The sequence below is a fragment of the Xenopus laevis genome, chromosome 1S (assembly GCF_017654675.1).
Source record: "Xenopus laevis strain J_2021 chromosome 1S, Xenopus_laevis_v10.1, whole genome shotgun sequence".
Lineage (NCBI taxonomy): Eukaryota > Metazoa > Chordata > Amphibia > Anura > Pipidae > Xenopus > Xenopus laevis.
The window spans coordinates 95,453,216-95,470,358 of record NC_054372.1 but is presented as its reverse complement, the minus strand read 5'-3'; the positions used below and the strand labels follow the sequence as shown (position 1 = coordinate 95,470,358).

The following is a 17,143-nucleotide window of genomic DNA, read 5'->3' as shown; positions in this document are numbered from 1 at the left end:
TGTGGACCTGACTTTCAGAATCTATCACCTTTAAGTAGGCCACTGCTGCAATTGCTTGCATGGAAGCATCTGAAAACACACAAAGTTCTTTGTATTTAGCATTAGAACAAGAAACAGATACATAGGGTCTAGTTACCTGTATGTGCTTCAAATGGTGAAGGGACTCTTTCCAATCTTCCCATGACAGTCTCTTACCTTCAGGCAAGGGTGCATCCCAATCTTGAGTCTCAGAGGTGAGATCACGAAGAAGAACTTTCCCTTGAATGGTTACTGGTGCAGCTATCCCCAAAGGGTCATACAAACTGTTTATTGTAGAGAGGACTCCTCTTCGTGTGAAGGGTCTTTTCTCTGATGACACTTGGAAGGTCAGGGAATCGCTTTTAAGATCCCAGCAGATGCCTAAGCTTCTTTGCATGGGTAAATCATCATCATTGAAATTGAGATCTTTTAAGTCTGTTGCATGATCTTCAGAAGAAAAGGCAGCCATTACATCACTGCTATTGGATGCTATCTTATGTAAGCGGAGATTTGAACATGCTAGCATTTTTCTTGTCCTGTTCAAGAGGTCAATGGCTTCAGCTGCAGTGGGTACTGACTTCAGACCATCATCCACATAAAAGTCTCTTTTCACAAATCTTTTAGCGTCTGCACCAAACTCCTTTTCTTCCTGACAAGCTGCTTGTCTAAGACCATATATGGCCACTGCTGGAGAAGGGCTGTTACCAAAGATATGTACTTTCATTCTCCATTCTATGATGTCTTGTGTAGGGTCATTGTCTTTGTGCCAGAAGAACCTTAAGTAGTTTCTGTCTTCAGGTCTAACTAGAAAACAATGGAACATCTGTTGGATATCAGCCATGAATGCAATGGTGTCCTTGCGAAAGCGTAACAACACACCAAGGAGGTTATTATTTAGGTCTGGGCCTTTCAACAGAATGACATTCAGGGATACCCCACAACACTGTGCACTTGAATCAAAGACAACTCTAATCTGTTGGGGTTTCTTGGGGTGGTAGACTCCAAAGAGAGGCAGATACCAACACTCTTCCCTTGGATTGAGAGGTGGCGCTATCTCTGCGTGGCCATTTTGGATTACCTTTCCCATAAATGCAAAGAAATGCTGTCTCATCTCAGGTTTTACTTTAAGAGACCTCTGTAGGGACCTGAAACGTTGCAAGACTTGTTCTTTGTTATTTGGTAGCTGCTTTCTTTGTGGTTTGAAGGGTAGAGGAGCTACCCAGCTACTGTCTTCTGCTCTGTAGAAACCCTCCTTCATTGTTTTCATAAAGGCAAGATCTTCCAGAGAAGGAGCAACCGTCTCATCTTCTGTAGTTCTCTGAAAGATACTGTGGCTTACATAATCCTCAAACTCTTTGCAAGAGGATTTGTACGTAGACACTGAGGATTGCATAGTTACCCATACATTCATGTCATAGTTTTCCCTCAAGTATGGACAAGGTGGAAAGAGGGATCTGCAGCTCTCTTCTGAGGTTCTGGTGTAAAGACAGTGTACTAAGTCTGGTCTATGGACTCCTTTCAGGCATACATTGCCCACTATGACCCATCCTGTGTCTAATCTGTGTGCATAGGGAGCGTTATGTGGTCCGTTGATCTGTTGCCCCACTTTATGGACCCTAATTATGTCTCTTCCTAATAGCATAAGGATAGATGCTGATGGATCAAGCTTCGGTATCTCACTAGCAAGTGACTTTAGATGTTTGTGATGAAGAGCCACCTCTGGGGTTGGGATCTCCGTCCTGTCGTTTGGTATCTCATTACATTCAATGAGTGTGGGTAATGGATTGTGGCTTTGCCATCAAGAGACTGTAGTTCAAACCCTTGCGCTCTTCTTCCTGAAGTGTTAATCACCCCTGCACAGGTTCTGAGAGAATATGGAAACTGCTGGCCTTTTGAACCGAAGATTTCAAAGAACTCTGACCTGACCAGGGACCTATTACTTTGGTCATCTAGAATAGCATAAAGTTTGATTGCCCTGTCTTTTTGTCCGGTAGGATAGACACTGACTAAGCAGATTTTAGAGCATGATCTGTCTCGAAGATCTCCTCCACACACTTCAGTACATGTTGCAGTTACTGTAGCCTCTGCACTGTTGTCCTTTCCCTCCCCGCCATGATCACTCCTTTCTAGAGGCCTGACTGACCATGGTGCAGGACCAGGATGAAGAGCGGACACATGTCTGTCACTGTTGCACTCTGTGCAGCTAACTGATTTGTCACAGTCTTTCGCAAGGTGTGCATTTGAGGCACAGCAACGGTAACAAATATTGTTTTGTTTTAAGAAAGTCTTTCTCTCATCAAGGGACTTACCTCTGAAGCCTCGGCATTTGTACAGAGGATGAGGTTTGTGATGAATCGGACATCCTTTAGTTAAGTCCATGGTCTTGGCATCAGTAAAAGCTGAAGAGTTTCCTGTAGCTTGAGATACTTCAGTCTTGTGCACCCTGATGGAACTTCTCTGAGGGGTGTTCTTGTAGCGGTATTTCTCTGGCTTGTTGTCACCAAAGGTCTGGAACGTCTGAGCAAACCCTGGGTCATTGTACATCTTTGCCTGTTGAGAGATAAATTGCACGAAATAAGAGAATGGTGGGAATAGTACATTATGTATTTCCTTGTACTTGGTCCCATGTGATGCCCATTTCCTTTTTAGAGAATCTGGCAGCTTTTTTACAAGGTCTTCTATTCCTCTAGCGGAATCAAGATTATTTAGTCCTAGAAAGCAACCTTCATTTTTTGCTGCCAACAGTTCTATTACCAGATCACTGAATTCTCTAAGTTTCTTGCTGCACTCTCTTTCAAAGATATTCCCAAAGTTGTCAATCCTGTCCCACAGGGATTTTTCTATCTTCTCTGGAGCTCCATAATCTTTGTTCAACCTTTGCCATGACATCTGTAGTCCTTTACAAGAATCATTGACATATACTGCCCGAATGCCTTTCACTTGTCTGCTGGACTCTGGACCTAGCCACTTCACTAGGAGATCTGTTTCTTCTTTGTATGAAAGGTGTAGATCCTCTATAGCATTTTTGAATGACGCCTTCCAAGCCCTGTAGTTTTCTGGCTTCTCATCAAACTGAACAAGGCCTGATGTTATCATTTCTCTGCGTGCCATAAATCTCACTAAGTCTGACATCTGCCGATTGCCAGAAAGTTGGTCTGAATCAGGCTTAATAGGAAGCGCTGGCTTCACATCTGGTGTGTACTGGTATGCTCCCTCTGGAGAATGACTGCCTCTATCAGGAACCACTGGTTGTGTAACAGGAGGATAGCTGTATTTATTAGTAACAGGTAAAGTCCTCTGAATGTCATTATAGTATCTGGCTGCAGGAGTTTTCACATCAACAGGATACAATTGTTTGAAATCCTTTTGTTCTTGTAACAGAGCACCATCTGGTGGTGGGGTAGAGGTAACTACGGGCACATTGTAGTCACATTGCAAAGGAATGTTCTGGAGAGGTATACTATGATTTTGCTCAAATGATGGGATAACATCACTGTCTCTGTATTCACTAAGCTTTTCTAGGCTTGGCATTGATGGACTGTACTCCTGTGAATGTTTCAGCACATATTCTTTAGTACGTTGCATAGCAGTTTCTGGTTTTACATCAGGCTGCATAGTGAATTTCTGACTTGCTTGTTCTGTAGTGTCGAGAACTGCATCTAATGCATCTGCCTTGGCATTCGCAATTGCCACCGTCTTACGTAAATTAAGAATCTCTATTGAAGCTTCTAAGCGTGCCATTTGAAGCTTTGCCTCCACTTCTAACCTTGCCTTCTCTGCCTCTTTCTCAGCTGCCAGACGAGCCTTGTCTGCCTCCATCATAGCCTCTAAGCGTGTCTTCTCTAATTTTAGCTCTGTTTCCTTCCCAGTAAATGTGAGTTGAGCTAGTGCAGCGGCAGCTTCTGCACGGAAAAGCGCAGCGTCAGACACCTGGGAGCGGTTTGAGAGTCTGGATGAATGTGACACCCTAGATCTGGTCTTGATTGATCGTTCGGACATCTTGCCGTCTAATCTTGATAAGAGTTAGCACGTGGTACTATGTTAACTGAAGCTGTACTGTATCTCTGTGGTATTTGCTAATCCACTCTGCGTGTGGGCCTCTTGATACCAGCTGTTGTTTTACTGTGCTGTATTGCATCAGCTATGCGTGATGTTGTCTACTGTTCTGTCCTGCTCACTGTCTGAAGTAAGATTGACAGGCAGATAACCCTTCTTCAAAGTACCACACTGTGTAAGTTGTTAACTTGTTTAATGGGTATTTAAAGATGAAAGGGTAAAACTGAAATACATACAAATAAAGAGGTATAAGAGGCTGGACTGGTAAAACAATATACATACAGTACACATGCATATACATTATACAGATGTAATAAATCTGTTACCAAACAGAAACAAACCTCTCTATCTAAGATGCAAAAGCTGAGTATATTAAACAAATAGAACTGTATACACTCACCAACAATGCTGCATAGGGCCTGTTTAGCATGGAGAAAGCTGAAAGCACATGAGATGAACTGCACAGGCTGGAAACACCTACTTCCTGTGACCTGGAGTTATGACATCAGAGGTCAATAACTAACTTTATTAAACAAATAACTAACACCAGGAAATATCTACAAGTGTCCAGTAGATGGAGCTGAAGGACTGCTCATACCTGTAATCAAATGAAAAGACATATACCTGTCCTAACAGTACATCTACCATCGAATTGAAATACTTTGAATTCGAATATCGAAGTCGAAGTATTTTTCACCGAATTTGGCCATCAAACTATCGAAGTGGAATTGATTTTAGCGTACGATTGAACGATTTTACTTCAATGTGTGAAGACTTAGAAAGGTCCCCATAGGCTAACATAGCACTTCGGCAGGTTTAATTTGGCGAAGTATTTAATTTTTTTAAAGAGACAATACTTAGATTATCGAATATTCGAATATTCAAATTATTTTACTTCGAATAGAATTCAAAGTAAATTCGAACTGTAGTATATTATTCGATGGTCGAAGTATCCAAAAAAATTACTTCAAATTTTTTTACTTCGAAAATTCCCTCGAATTCACTTCGACCCTTGATAAATCTGCCCCTAAATGTGTAAATTCTTTCACCAATACTATTGTGTCTGAAAGTATTAGTAACAAATGTAAATGTAAACAAGTGACTTCTAAAGTGTGTTCACTTGATTGTAATTAAAAACCGTCAGAATAGTTAATTGTTTTCTAGTTGTTGATTTTGGCTTACCTTTCCCATTTTGATTGAATGAAAGTTTCAGTGCTGTTGAAGAGTGAGAAGAAGCAGCCTTTATATATGCCTTGTATTGCTGCTGTATGCATAAGCTGAACCTAGTGCTTTTGTTTTCTGTCTAGTAAGTTAAATGTAAAGATATTTTGTCTTGTCTTGTGTTCAGTTTTGTGCCAGTTATGTGCTTTTTATGTGTCAGTGTTTTCTGACACCTATGTTTTTTTTACCAAAAGAGCTACCCAGCATTCTCAGTGAGTCCCTAATCTAGTACCTGAACAAATGGAATCTATTTTCAGAAATAGTATAGAATATGATATGATAAATATTCCAGTGTTTTCTAAGTTACTAGGGAATCCTTGATTTGGAAGTATTTGCCCATTGGCCATCAATCCATGAATTAGGGTTTACCAAGGTATAGCTTGTTTGAGTAACCAAGTATTGTTAGACATTGGGAGGCAGATTTATCAAGGGTCGAATTTCGAGGGTTCGACCATCAAAATAAAATCCTTTGAATTAGAATATCAAATTCGAAGGATTTTAGCGCAAAAGCTTTGATCGAACGATCGAATAAAAATCGTTCGATCGAACGATAGAATGATAAAATCCTTTGAATCGAACGATTCGAATGATTTGTATTCGATCAAAAAAAACTTAGAAAAGTGCTCTGTATGGCGAAGTATGAAGTCAAAGTTTTTTTAAAGAGACAGTACTTAGATTATCGAATGGTCGAACAGTCGAACAATTTTTAGTTCGAATCATTCAATTCGATCGAATTCAATCGAATTTGACCAATTTGATGGTCGAATTACCCAAAAACTTACTTCGAAATTCGAATATTTTTTTATTCGAATTATTCACTCGAGCTTAGCAAATCTGCCCCTAAAATATTATGAAATAATTAAGCAAGTGTTATCCCTATTTAAAAGAAGCCATATCTATAGCTTTCTAACTCTACCTCATACAGCTTTCATATTGTTTAGCAAATACAACCCTTGGTATTCATTTGGAGTAGGAATTAAGATTATATAACTTGCTTGAACATTAGGGTAACATTTTTGGAGATAATTGTAAACGCCCTGTATCCCGAAATTGTTGCCAATATGTTGTTGGCAGTAAGCAAAAACATATACTGTACATTAGGATATACAGAGGGTTGAACCTCCCCCCCAAAAGATGGAGTAAAATGTTATTACTAGTAGGAAAACAGTGGATCTATACACTAGAAAGGTTTTGTCCATTAAGTCAGCAACATTAAGTCAGCAATATAAATATACAGTATAAGTATAAATATATAGAGTTCTCACAATATATATATATTCCAGGGCTATGTATGTGATATCATGATTTGGAAATTTTTTTTCTAAGATTGTAATATGAAGTAATATATCATATATGGAGCACCTTAGTCTTCCAACACACTATGGAATGCATTTGAGTTCCCCTTCCTTAAAGAAGTAAACACTAAACACTGAAAATTAATATGGCTAGAAATGCCATATTTTTCATTTTGTAAATCCCAACAATGGAGTGCTGCTCCAGGCTTGAAACACCAGATTGGTGTCAGGTGCCGTCAGGTATTGGGCCCAATGCTGCCCAAAGCCCAAGAACTGTACATAGCAAAACAATAAACCTGTGGCACAGCTGATGCGATTGATTCAGTGATCAGTGTTTATTCAGCTCTTGTTTTGCTATATTTTTCATTTTGAACCAGCCTAAAGGTTCAGCATTTCTATAGTAGTAATGATCTAGTCCTTCAAAGTTGTCACAGTAGTCTTCCATCTTAGATTTTGTTAGGAGTGTATGGGACACACACATGCTCAGGGTAATTTGAGCAGCTGTTGAGAAGCTACGTTTAGGTAAATAAGGTTTACCTGTCATATAAGCTGATGTTACAGGGCTGATTATTGGAACATGTGCTGTCATGTACTAATAATTATCTACTAATCAGCTTCAGCCTTATATTGTGACATTTATATTTTATATTTAGTATCTTGTATATTGGTCCCTAAGCTCAGTAAGTGACAGCAGCACAGAACATGTGCTGTGAATCGGTAGAAAAGAAGATGCGGAGCTACTAGGACATTTTTGGAGGCACAGATCATTATTTCTAAAAGGTTGTGGTTGCCTTGAGCTGATATAGAAGACCAAAACATAATGTACAATATTTCTACCATACTTCTTCAGTTAAACTTTAGTTCCTTTTATCCCCTAAGTGGCTCTTGTACTTCCTCTACACCTCTATATGGTTTCATGCAGTGTTTCTCTATGCTAGCCATCATGATTCACAGGGCCGGATTTGCCCTGATTGTCCAGAGGCTGGCGTCCTCCGTTGCCCCCTCCCTCTCTAAAGATAGCACACATGCAAATCCACTCAGAGGCAGGCGCATGAGCATCCTCATGCTTGGTTTCGGAGCACTAGCCACTCTAGTGATCCGACAAAAAACTGCTTGTGCAGCTGGGCGGCATGCCGCCCCTTAATTGATGCCACCCTGGGCCTGATGATTCACTTACAGGACAAATATAATAAATATTCATATAAATATGAGCTCCAGCATATGTATCCTAAAATCTCTTACTATAGTAGCCTTTAAAGACTGGGAAAGGGAACTGCTACACTAACAATTGTACTTCAATGGTTGTATCTTTAGACTTTGATGTGTGTTACCATGTAAACATCAATAGACCATCAATTAAAGAGCCAACTGGATAAGTATCTACCACCCCAGCCCTATGGTCTTTTCATGCAGATGCCATAGATTCCACATTGTAGCACATAATTTAGCTTCTTTCATACATGAAGAATTGCATATCAGTTGTCAGATGACACACTTCTAAACTATTCAATTAAAGAGCAAACTGGATGAGTATCTATCACCCCAGCCCTATGGTCTTTTTATGCAGATGCCATAGATTTTACATTGTAGCCCATCATTTCGCTTGTTTCGTACATGAAGAATTGTATACCAGTTGTCAGATGACTCACTGTCTATAAACTATTAATAATTTAGTTATACATTTTAAAATGTATTAAATAAAGCAGGCTTTTTTACCAATCAATTTGCACATTTTGTATATGAAAATAAATAAAATAAAAATAAAATAAATAATTTATATCTATGAACTTTATTTCACATAGTGATTCATTTTACATATATATGGTTAAGTAGTGGAGTTATTGCTATCCCATTCATGTGACTAGTGGAGAATGAAGGTGGGAGAGTCCCTGATGATAAAGTTACCAGGTCCAGTATTTATTGTGCAGATCAGAGATTTTATGGCTTGAAAGTCACAGCTTATTGTATATCATGAACTGTACTGTAAGTGGCTTGGTGGACGCAAAGAGATACATCAGTAGAATACTTCATATGATAACTCACCTTGAATGTGTAGTGCAGTTTTGTTCTCCAGTCCTTCAGAAGGATATTATTGAGCTGGAGCGATTACACAGCCGTGCAACTAGATTTTTTTCTGAGTTGGAGAATTAAAACTATGAGGTTAGACTGTTGGGGTTGTTTTATCGAAAAAAAGACACTTGTCAGGTAGTATGTTTACTATTTACAAATACATTACTGGACATTATAGACATAGAAAAAAATAAAGAATGAGAGGCCATCCCTTTAGACTAGAGAAACCCAACTTTAATTTGAAGCAGTATAGGTGGTTCTTTACCATGAAGGAAGTGAAATGATTACAGATCCTAGTAAGTTAGGGTTTGGATGATTTCTTTAACAAGCAAAATATCCAATTGTTATCTTAAGATCTACAATTAATTAGTATTGATATTGGTATACTGGGCTGGTGAACCCTGGCTCTTTTGGGCTTCGCTGGGCCAGACCTGCATCCTGCACTCCCTCTCCTAGCCCCCCTTCCATACACTGGCAGCACTTGTGAGCCGTAAAAAGTTACGCATGTACCCGGGCTTGGGGGAGTGATGGCGGGTGGTGGCATGAAGAGGACTTTGTGGCTGGGGGGGCCTGGGGGATGGTGTGGGGGGCCCCAGAGGCTGCAGGCCCGGGGGACCCTGAGCTCCCCGGTCTGTTGGTATATATATATATATATATATATATATATATATATATATATGCGTCCTGTGGGTATCAGCACTCGATACTTGTATGAGTTTGAGGTGCAGGATCAAATTAATGATACAGGTGATGTAAGGATCAGCACACTCATTTGTAGAAAAGCAAAGTGTATTTTATTTCAACACAGCATTGTGTCCAACGTTTCGGTTCCTCCTGGATAAAGGTTCCCAGGAGGAACCGAAACGTTGGACACAATGCTGTGTTGAAATAAAATACACTTTGCTTTTCTACAAATGAGTGTGCTGATCCTTACATCACCTATATATATATATATATATATATATATATATATATATATATATATATATATATAGGTCCGTATATGTGTGTGCAGTTTGAGCAGCTGTTGAGAAGCTATGCTTAGGGGTCATCGCAAATCATCAAGAATAAAATGAGGTTTGTCTGTCATATAAGCTGAGGCTAAAGGGCTAATTATTAAATTCTGATGCTAATTGTGCTGGTTTCTGAGATGCCATGTACCAATAATCTGAATAATTTATTAATCAGCTTTATATTGGGATATTTATATTATATATTGTGACAGGGTGTTTGGGAAACACTACTGACTTAGAGCAAAAGGCACATAAAAGAGTGCATTTAAACTGCATTGTATGTGCTGCAAAGGAATATTTGGCTCAGGTAGGGTTAATATTCCCTCTCAGCCAGGTAATTAAGTGGCAGCTGAGAGAGGATCTACCTGACCATGTAAAAGGGCTGTGTGAGCACAACTCAGGGCTCTCCAGGGAAGTGAGGGGCTGTGAGAGACAGAGCTGGGCAGAAGCAGTTTTTCTGCCAGCAAGAGAGTTCCAGAGCTTGGAGCCTAAATTCCTTGTGGGGAAAGAAAGAGAAAAGGACTGGCAGAGGCTAGTGAGTCTGAGTCCCAAGAGGGTAAGGCCAGCAGGGCTGAGTGTGAAGCCCAGATACTTCAAGGTGCAAGAGGGTGAGAGTTTCCCTTGATGGTGAGCGACCAGAGGGGGGGGAAAACCCTGAATGTTTTGCAGTGTATTTACTGAACTGTACCCTGCATTTGTTGAACTGTTACCTGAACATTTTTCTGTTGCCTTTTTGTTGGGAATGTCCAGTGCTTAATAAAGCTGTGTTTTTGTTGGAAGCCTTGGTGTCCCTGTCTCTAAGCTCAAAAATCCTACGCTACCTGCCTACCAAACGCTAATTCCCCCATAAAAGTGCATGGGCAGGCCAGTGGCATGTCACAATATATTAATTATCTTGTGTGTCGGTCCCTAAGCTCAGTAAGTGACAGCAGCATGTGCAGTGAATCAGCAGAAAAGAAGATGGGGAGCCTCTGGGGCATCTTTTGAGCATAGATCTTTACTGCTGAAGGGCTGTGGTTTATAAAGCAGTATCTTGTACTTGGTTCTACCTAGGCTCCATATTGGTGACAATACCTAACTATTGGTTTTATTTAATGTCTAAATGATTTTCAGTAGCTTTAAGGTATATTGATACAAATTTTGGAAATATCTTGTCTGGAAAACCCCAGGTCCAAGCATTCTAAATAATTAACACTTCTGAATGCATATATAGAATCTACTGTAAACAACAGATTCTTTACATGTATTCAGAAAGTTTCAAATTACAAAAAGACCAATTCTCAAACCTAAGCAAATTATATTTTTTTCTAATTATTCCCCTTGTCTCTGTAATAAGAAAACAATAGCTTGTACTTGATGGTAACTAAACTACATGAATCTGTATTACTGGAAAAATAATGCTATTGTGTTTATTTAAGGTTTATATTTTTTTAGTAGGCTTAAGGTGTAGTGATTCAAATTATGGCAAAAACCCCTTATCCAGACCCCAAATACCAAGTACTCCAGAACATAGTTCCCATACCTGAAAGAATTTGATCTAAAGTTGCACTACATACAGTATATAAATTAAAAAATACATAAAAAACTAATTTTAAACATGTGCATTTTATTGAACTTTACATATAATCTTTGAGTAGATTTAAAATTGATTTAAAATCTGTGATACACTCTTCTGAATGATCCAATTCTGGGGCTTGAGGCTCCCCAGTCACTGTATTTCCTGTATTCTCCAGGTCTCATGTAGTACTGACGCCCCCTGTAGTTGGGTTCCTCGTAGAACATCCAGTGGCCATTAAACACATTGCAGGAGTGAATGTCATTGAAATGGAATCGATCATAAGTATTGGGGCAGTCATCAAAGAACTCCATCATCTGCCCTTGGTAGTCTCCTCTTTCATAGATTCTCATTTTATATTGACCGTGGTACTAAATAATAAATGAAATAAATATACACAAATCATAACATTTTTGATTGGCTATTTATAATATATAATATAATATATAGGAGGTACTTTACCTACTATATATTATGTTGCCAGTCATTTTTCATTACGACACCTTTTTTACATAAATATTATAATTGCCAGGGCTATTAAAAATGTGGACCTTCATTGATTACCTGCATTTAATATCATAATATAATGATTGTATTTATTTTTTTTCCTAGTAATAATATCTGCACAATATCTGGAAAAAAACTTACTGTTTTTAAAATAACTGCTACCTAAATGTCAAGAGGTTATTTGATTTATTTAATTACATGTTTTAATATGAAGGTATACATTTTTCTAGATCACCAAAAATAATTCTCAAACACTTGTACATTAGTTTTTCACTCTCCTTACACTTGTGTGACACCACATGCCTGGTGTTGCTTATGTCGATAAGAAACCTTGTTCTAAACAAATGAAAATTCTGTTCCTGTCAGTTGAAGATTTAAAACCAGTGATTAAGCTTCTACTTTTTCATAAAACTGGTAAACTTGAAATAAAACCATGACTACTTTGATGATGGGTTGTTTTATCTTCACTGGAAACGTGCTGTGTTAACATTGAATAAACTTACATGGGGAATAAATCTGCAGGATCTGATGGAGTCATTGAAGCCCATCCATCTCTGAAAATCTGGGTATTCACCTTGCCAGAGGTAATACTGGTGTCCCCTGTAACTGGGGTGCTCATACAGGATCCAGTTTCCACCCTCTACCCTGATGGAGTTGCAACGGTTGAAGTATGAGGACAGGTCAGAACAGTCTGAGCCACACTCATAGTGGCGCCCTTGGAAATTCCTTTCCTCGTAGAAGTAGATCTAAAAGAATATCATCAATTGTAATTTAATACCATGGTACTAATCATTTTTATGTAAAGCAGTGTTGATTAATTTGCTGACCCTTTTGAAAAATAGATTTCTGACTGGAATCCAGCTGTATATAGAGAAGCAGGCACATACTGTATACCGTACAATTTTTGGTGCACTAAAAGTTTTAATACTTTTCCTGAAGGAGTTACCATGAAAATTATCAAAAAATTACAGCAATTTGTTTCACCTTTTAGGCAAATTAAATCATTCATTTTGCTATTTTTTTGTTCCAATACAGTTATTTAAATCTAAGTATGGGTTACAAGTTCTAGTATAAAAATAAAATGTATGATGGTTTTTTTTTTTGGTTTTTTTTACAAATTATAGCTCTTCTTTAGGAGTAGGTAACATACTATATAGAACATAAGTTTAAAATGTGAAATCATTTTTGAATGATGTCAACTTACCTTTCCCATTTTGAATAGAAGTTTCAGTGCAATGGAAGTTTGAGAAGAGGCAGCCTTTATATATGTCCTGGATTGCTTCTGTTTGCATAAGCTGAGCCTCTAGTTTTATTTTTCTGTAAATGTAAAGATCTTTTGTCTTGCATTGTGTTTCATGTTGTGCTGTGACAGTTTTGTCTCAGTGTTAAGTGGTACCCGTGTTCTATAGCTGTACTAAAAGAGCTACCCAGCATTCCCATTATTTCATAATCTCAGTATCTGAACAACTGAAATATGTTTACGGTGCTACAGTATCAAGAATGCTTCAAATTAGTTCATACTTAGTTATCAATAGGCATTTTTAGAATATTATTGAATCCTTGAATTGGCTGCATTTGATCATTTACCATAATTCTATGTATAAGGTTTTTTAAACAACCCTGAGGGGTGTAGCTTGTCAAGTAAACATAAGTATACTGGTGTATGGCTCTATCCAAAAACAAAATAAAGAAATAAGTTGTCCAAAAATAAAGAAAATGAAAAAGTAAGAAAATAGTAAAACTGATGAAATGGTTTATCACAGGACAACACCCAGTCCAAGGGTTGCCAATCAATTTTTTTCATTATGCAAAAATCCAAATGGAGTGAGGCCCATTTCCAAGTAAAGCAGTAGCTTTCGTGCCTGTGTAGGCACTTATTTATAGGCTGAGGGTCTCTCCCAGGTACAATCCTTATAAAGGCATGTCGACCAATTAAAATACATTGCATCACAAAAATTCTTAACCAATAGGTGAAAAGCTCAAAACAAAGTGCAGAACCAAGAAGGATATACTGTATAGTGCATTGATCAAGATTTGAGCTACTGCTTTACTTGGAAATGGGCCTCACTCCACTTGGATCTTTGTGTAGCTTGTCAAACTTACGAACCAAGAATGGGGTAACAGCATGATTGTGCTATGGTAACCCCAATATAATCCCGATGTTCAGAAAGTTCCATCTCTACTCAATATCTAGTCCACATACCTCATACAACATTTAACAATGCAGGGCATATACAACCCCCTTGGTATTACATGTGGTAAAGGATGTAAGGTTAAATACCTTTACATTTTCAGGTGACAAGGAACAAGGCTGCTTGAACACTGCAGTGACATATGTAGAGGTAATTTTAAAAGCCTTGTGGCCTGATATTTTCACCAATGGTTGGATAAAATAAACCTGAAAACTTGAAGGTTTATTTGTTAATATTTTAATTTTAGTGCTTGTAGAGGTTTTTGAATCCACAACTGAATTCACATTCGCTAAAACCATGAATGTCATGGAATTTATTAATAGATCCGAATACAAAAAGTAAGAATGAAAAAAAGCTCTGAACAGTGTACTTAAAAATGTAAATACCTCTAAAACCTCTACGAATTCAAGTTTTTTGGACAATTCCTAGTGACAAAAATCTGAAACCCTCTAAAATTCTGAATTAATTAAAAGCAGTCCAATAAGATCAGTGCAGCTCCCATTGACTTCTATAGCACCTAGATAACTTTTACCTGGTGAACTTTTGCATTTTAGGGTTTTGTGTTTTTTACACTTAATAAATCTTGAATTTTTAGAGCTTTTAAGAAATACAGTATAGGAAAACAACTATATTTTGGACTTTTGTGGAAAAAAACAAATCTGTTAAATGTCCCCCTTAGACTCGGGGCTATACAAAGTCCCAAAAAAGAGGGGGTGGTAACTTTATGACTGGTTGAAGCTAAGAGGATCTATACATTAGATGCAATGTCCTCCAGGAATGTTGAAGTTGGTCTTGAAAAGCTCTGCAAAGCTGAAGAGAAATGTAAGTCAATGCAACTGTTGGCTTTATTATTTGTGAATAGCATTTACAATAATGTTGGCCTTATATTAGTATAACTCCTGGAGATCATGGTTTCATCGTTAAGACTACTACAGTGAGACCATTCAAATTGTACCCACTTGATCAGTTGAATGCATGTTTACTATTCTCTTCAACCATGGAACCAGGGTGCTATTATTTTGGGCACAGAATTTGGAACCTTGGGGTTGTTGCTCTCCTTTTGCAATAAATCCAATATAAATATATTTGGTTTAAGAACTTCTCTGTAGGTATGGGTCCTATTCAATCTCTTTTGTATGGTTTTATGAAGTGTTTCCCAGTGCTAGACATCATGAATAGTGATAAGTGAAATTTTTCATCTAATATTGCTGCAAAGATTACGCCCATAGACTCCAACGGGTGAAAAAAATTGCTGCACGACAAAAATAATTTGACGTGCCACAACGTGCGACAAAAACATTTTGATGCCCATAGAGAGTAAATTCCAATTGTTGCAGTGCAGTTAATCCTATATGAGGCTCAGCTACTTTTAAATTAGAGGCAGCTTCTCAACTAGATCAAGTTATTATAACGGGTGACTTTAATTATCCAGACAACGGGCCAGATTCGATTCAGTGAGAAAAAAGTTTGTCACGTGAAAATCTCATGGACGAGATTCAATTTTAGATGCAATTCAAGAAAACTTATCTCAGTGTTTATCCTGTAAAACTCTATCGAAGTCTATGGGGTAAAACTAGAACTGGATACGTCCATGACTTTTCACATGATAAACTATGAAATAACTTTTGCTCACTGAATTGAATCTGGCCCATTGACTGGGGTAATGGGGTTGCCAAGTCAGAAAAAGCTAGCAGGTTTGGCACTTTTTTATTTCAACTCATTCAAGAACATACTAGCAATGTCTTTCTTTTGGACACGGTAGTCCTAATACTTTTTAATACTCTGAATTCTAATAATATAACTACTGATGCATAGTTCACACAAAAGGAAATTCAAAAGTGTCTAGGTAGAAAACGTAAACATAAACAAAGATCCAGCACCGAATGGTATTCATCCCAGGGTACCAAACGTGCTTTGCTCTGTGATTGCCAAACCTCTTTACTTAATTTTTCAGGATTCATTGAGGTCTGGAATGGTGCAGAGATATTGGTAAATTGCTAAAGTGGTGCCGCTATCCAAAAAGGGATCCCATTCTCAACCTCAAAACTATAGGTCGGTTAGTCTGACGTCAGTGATAGAAAAAAGCTTTAAGGATGGATATTAACAGATAAGTTATTATGACAAACTAAAAGGATTATGAGTTTGTGATAGCATGGTTTAATGCTGGCATGGTTTTATTAGTCTTGCTAGACGAATTAAATTGCATTCTTCGAGGAGGTGAGCAGGAACCTTGACTCTGGGATGGCAGTGGATTTCATATGCTTAGAATTTTCTAAAGCATTTGATACAGTACCATGCAGAAGACTACAGGTTAAATTAATGCATTTTGGCCTGGAACATATATTTGTACTTGGATAGAAAACTGGCTGAAGGAAAGATTACAAAGAGTGGTGGTAAATGGAACATTTTCTAATTGGACTAGTATTGTTCAATTCTAAATTCAACCTTTGATATATCTGCCCATAAATGGCAATGTGTTGGGAGTTTCCTTAATTGAGACCTATCTGGATATTTTCATAGATAGCAAGTTGTTTAATGCCAGGCAGTGTCACTCAGTGGCTACTAAAGCAAATAAAACACTGTCTTGCATATAAAAAGGGCATTTACTCGAGTAATGAAAACATCATTTTGTCTCTTTATAGGTCCCCTGGTAAGGATTCATGTATGCAGTGCAGTTTTGGGCTCCAGTCCATAAGAAAGCTATAATTGAGCTAAAGAGGGTGCAGAGATGTGCAACTAGACTAGTTTAATGGATGGAAGATTTAAATTATGAATGTAGACTATCAAGGATTGGGCTGGTTTGTTTGAAAAAAAACGCCTGCGAGGAGACATGATTAGACCTTACAAGTATCTTAGAGGACATTATAGACAAATAGCAAGGGACCCCTTTACCCAGAAAGAGGATCACCACACCAGAGGCCACCCCTACAGACTAGAGGAAAGAACTTTCATGTGAAGCAGCATAGGTGGTTCTTCGCAGTGAGGGCATTGAGGTTGTGGAATACCCTGCCGGATGTTTTTGTGATTGCTGATTCAGGTTTTTAAGAGAGGTTTTGATGATTAATTGGACAAGCATAATTTCCAAGGCTATTGTGATACTAAAATCTTCAATTAGTATAGATATTGGTATATATATATATATATAGTTTATGTGACTATATGGAGGGTAGGTATGAGTGTGTGTTTCATTTGGAGGGGTTGCACTTGATGGACTTT

The 17,143-nt window shown here is 38.1% G+C and overlaps 2 protein-coding genes across 2 annotated transcripts; both read right to left on the bottom strand.

Moving 5' to 3' along the window:
* Positions 1 to 1,710: 1,710 nt before the first annotated feature.
* On the bottom strand, positions 1,711 to 4,707 carry LOC121398874. Its single transcript, XM_041578378.1, has 2 exons — positions 4,475 to 4,707; positions 1,711 to 4,297 (listed from the first exon to the last, which is right to left on the bottom strand). Exon 2 carries the CDS (start codon positions 4,015 to 4,017, stop codon positions 1,711 to 1,713), a length of 2,307 nt encoding a protein of 768 aa, XP_041434312.1. The 5' UTR covers positions 4,018 to 4,297; positions 4,475 to 4,707.
* A 6,616-nt stretch (positions 4,708 to 11,323) lies between these two features.
* On the bottom strand, positions 11,324 to 12,948 carry crygdl.1.S (crystallin gamma D like gene 1 S homeolog). Its single transcript, XM_018242817.1, has 3 exons — positions 12,940 to 12,948; positions 12,239 to 12,481; positions 11,324 to 11,599 (listed from the first exon to the last, which is right to left on the bottom strand). The coding sequence occupies exons 1-3, from the start codon at positions 12,946 to 12,948 to the stop codon at positions 11,324 to 11,326; spliced, it is 528 nt and encodes a 175-aa protein (XP_018098306.1).
* Positions 12,949 to 17,143: the final 4,195 nt, after the last annotated feature.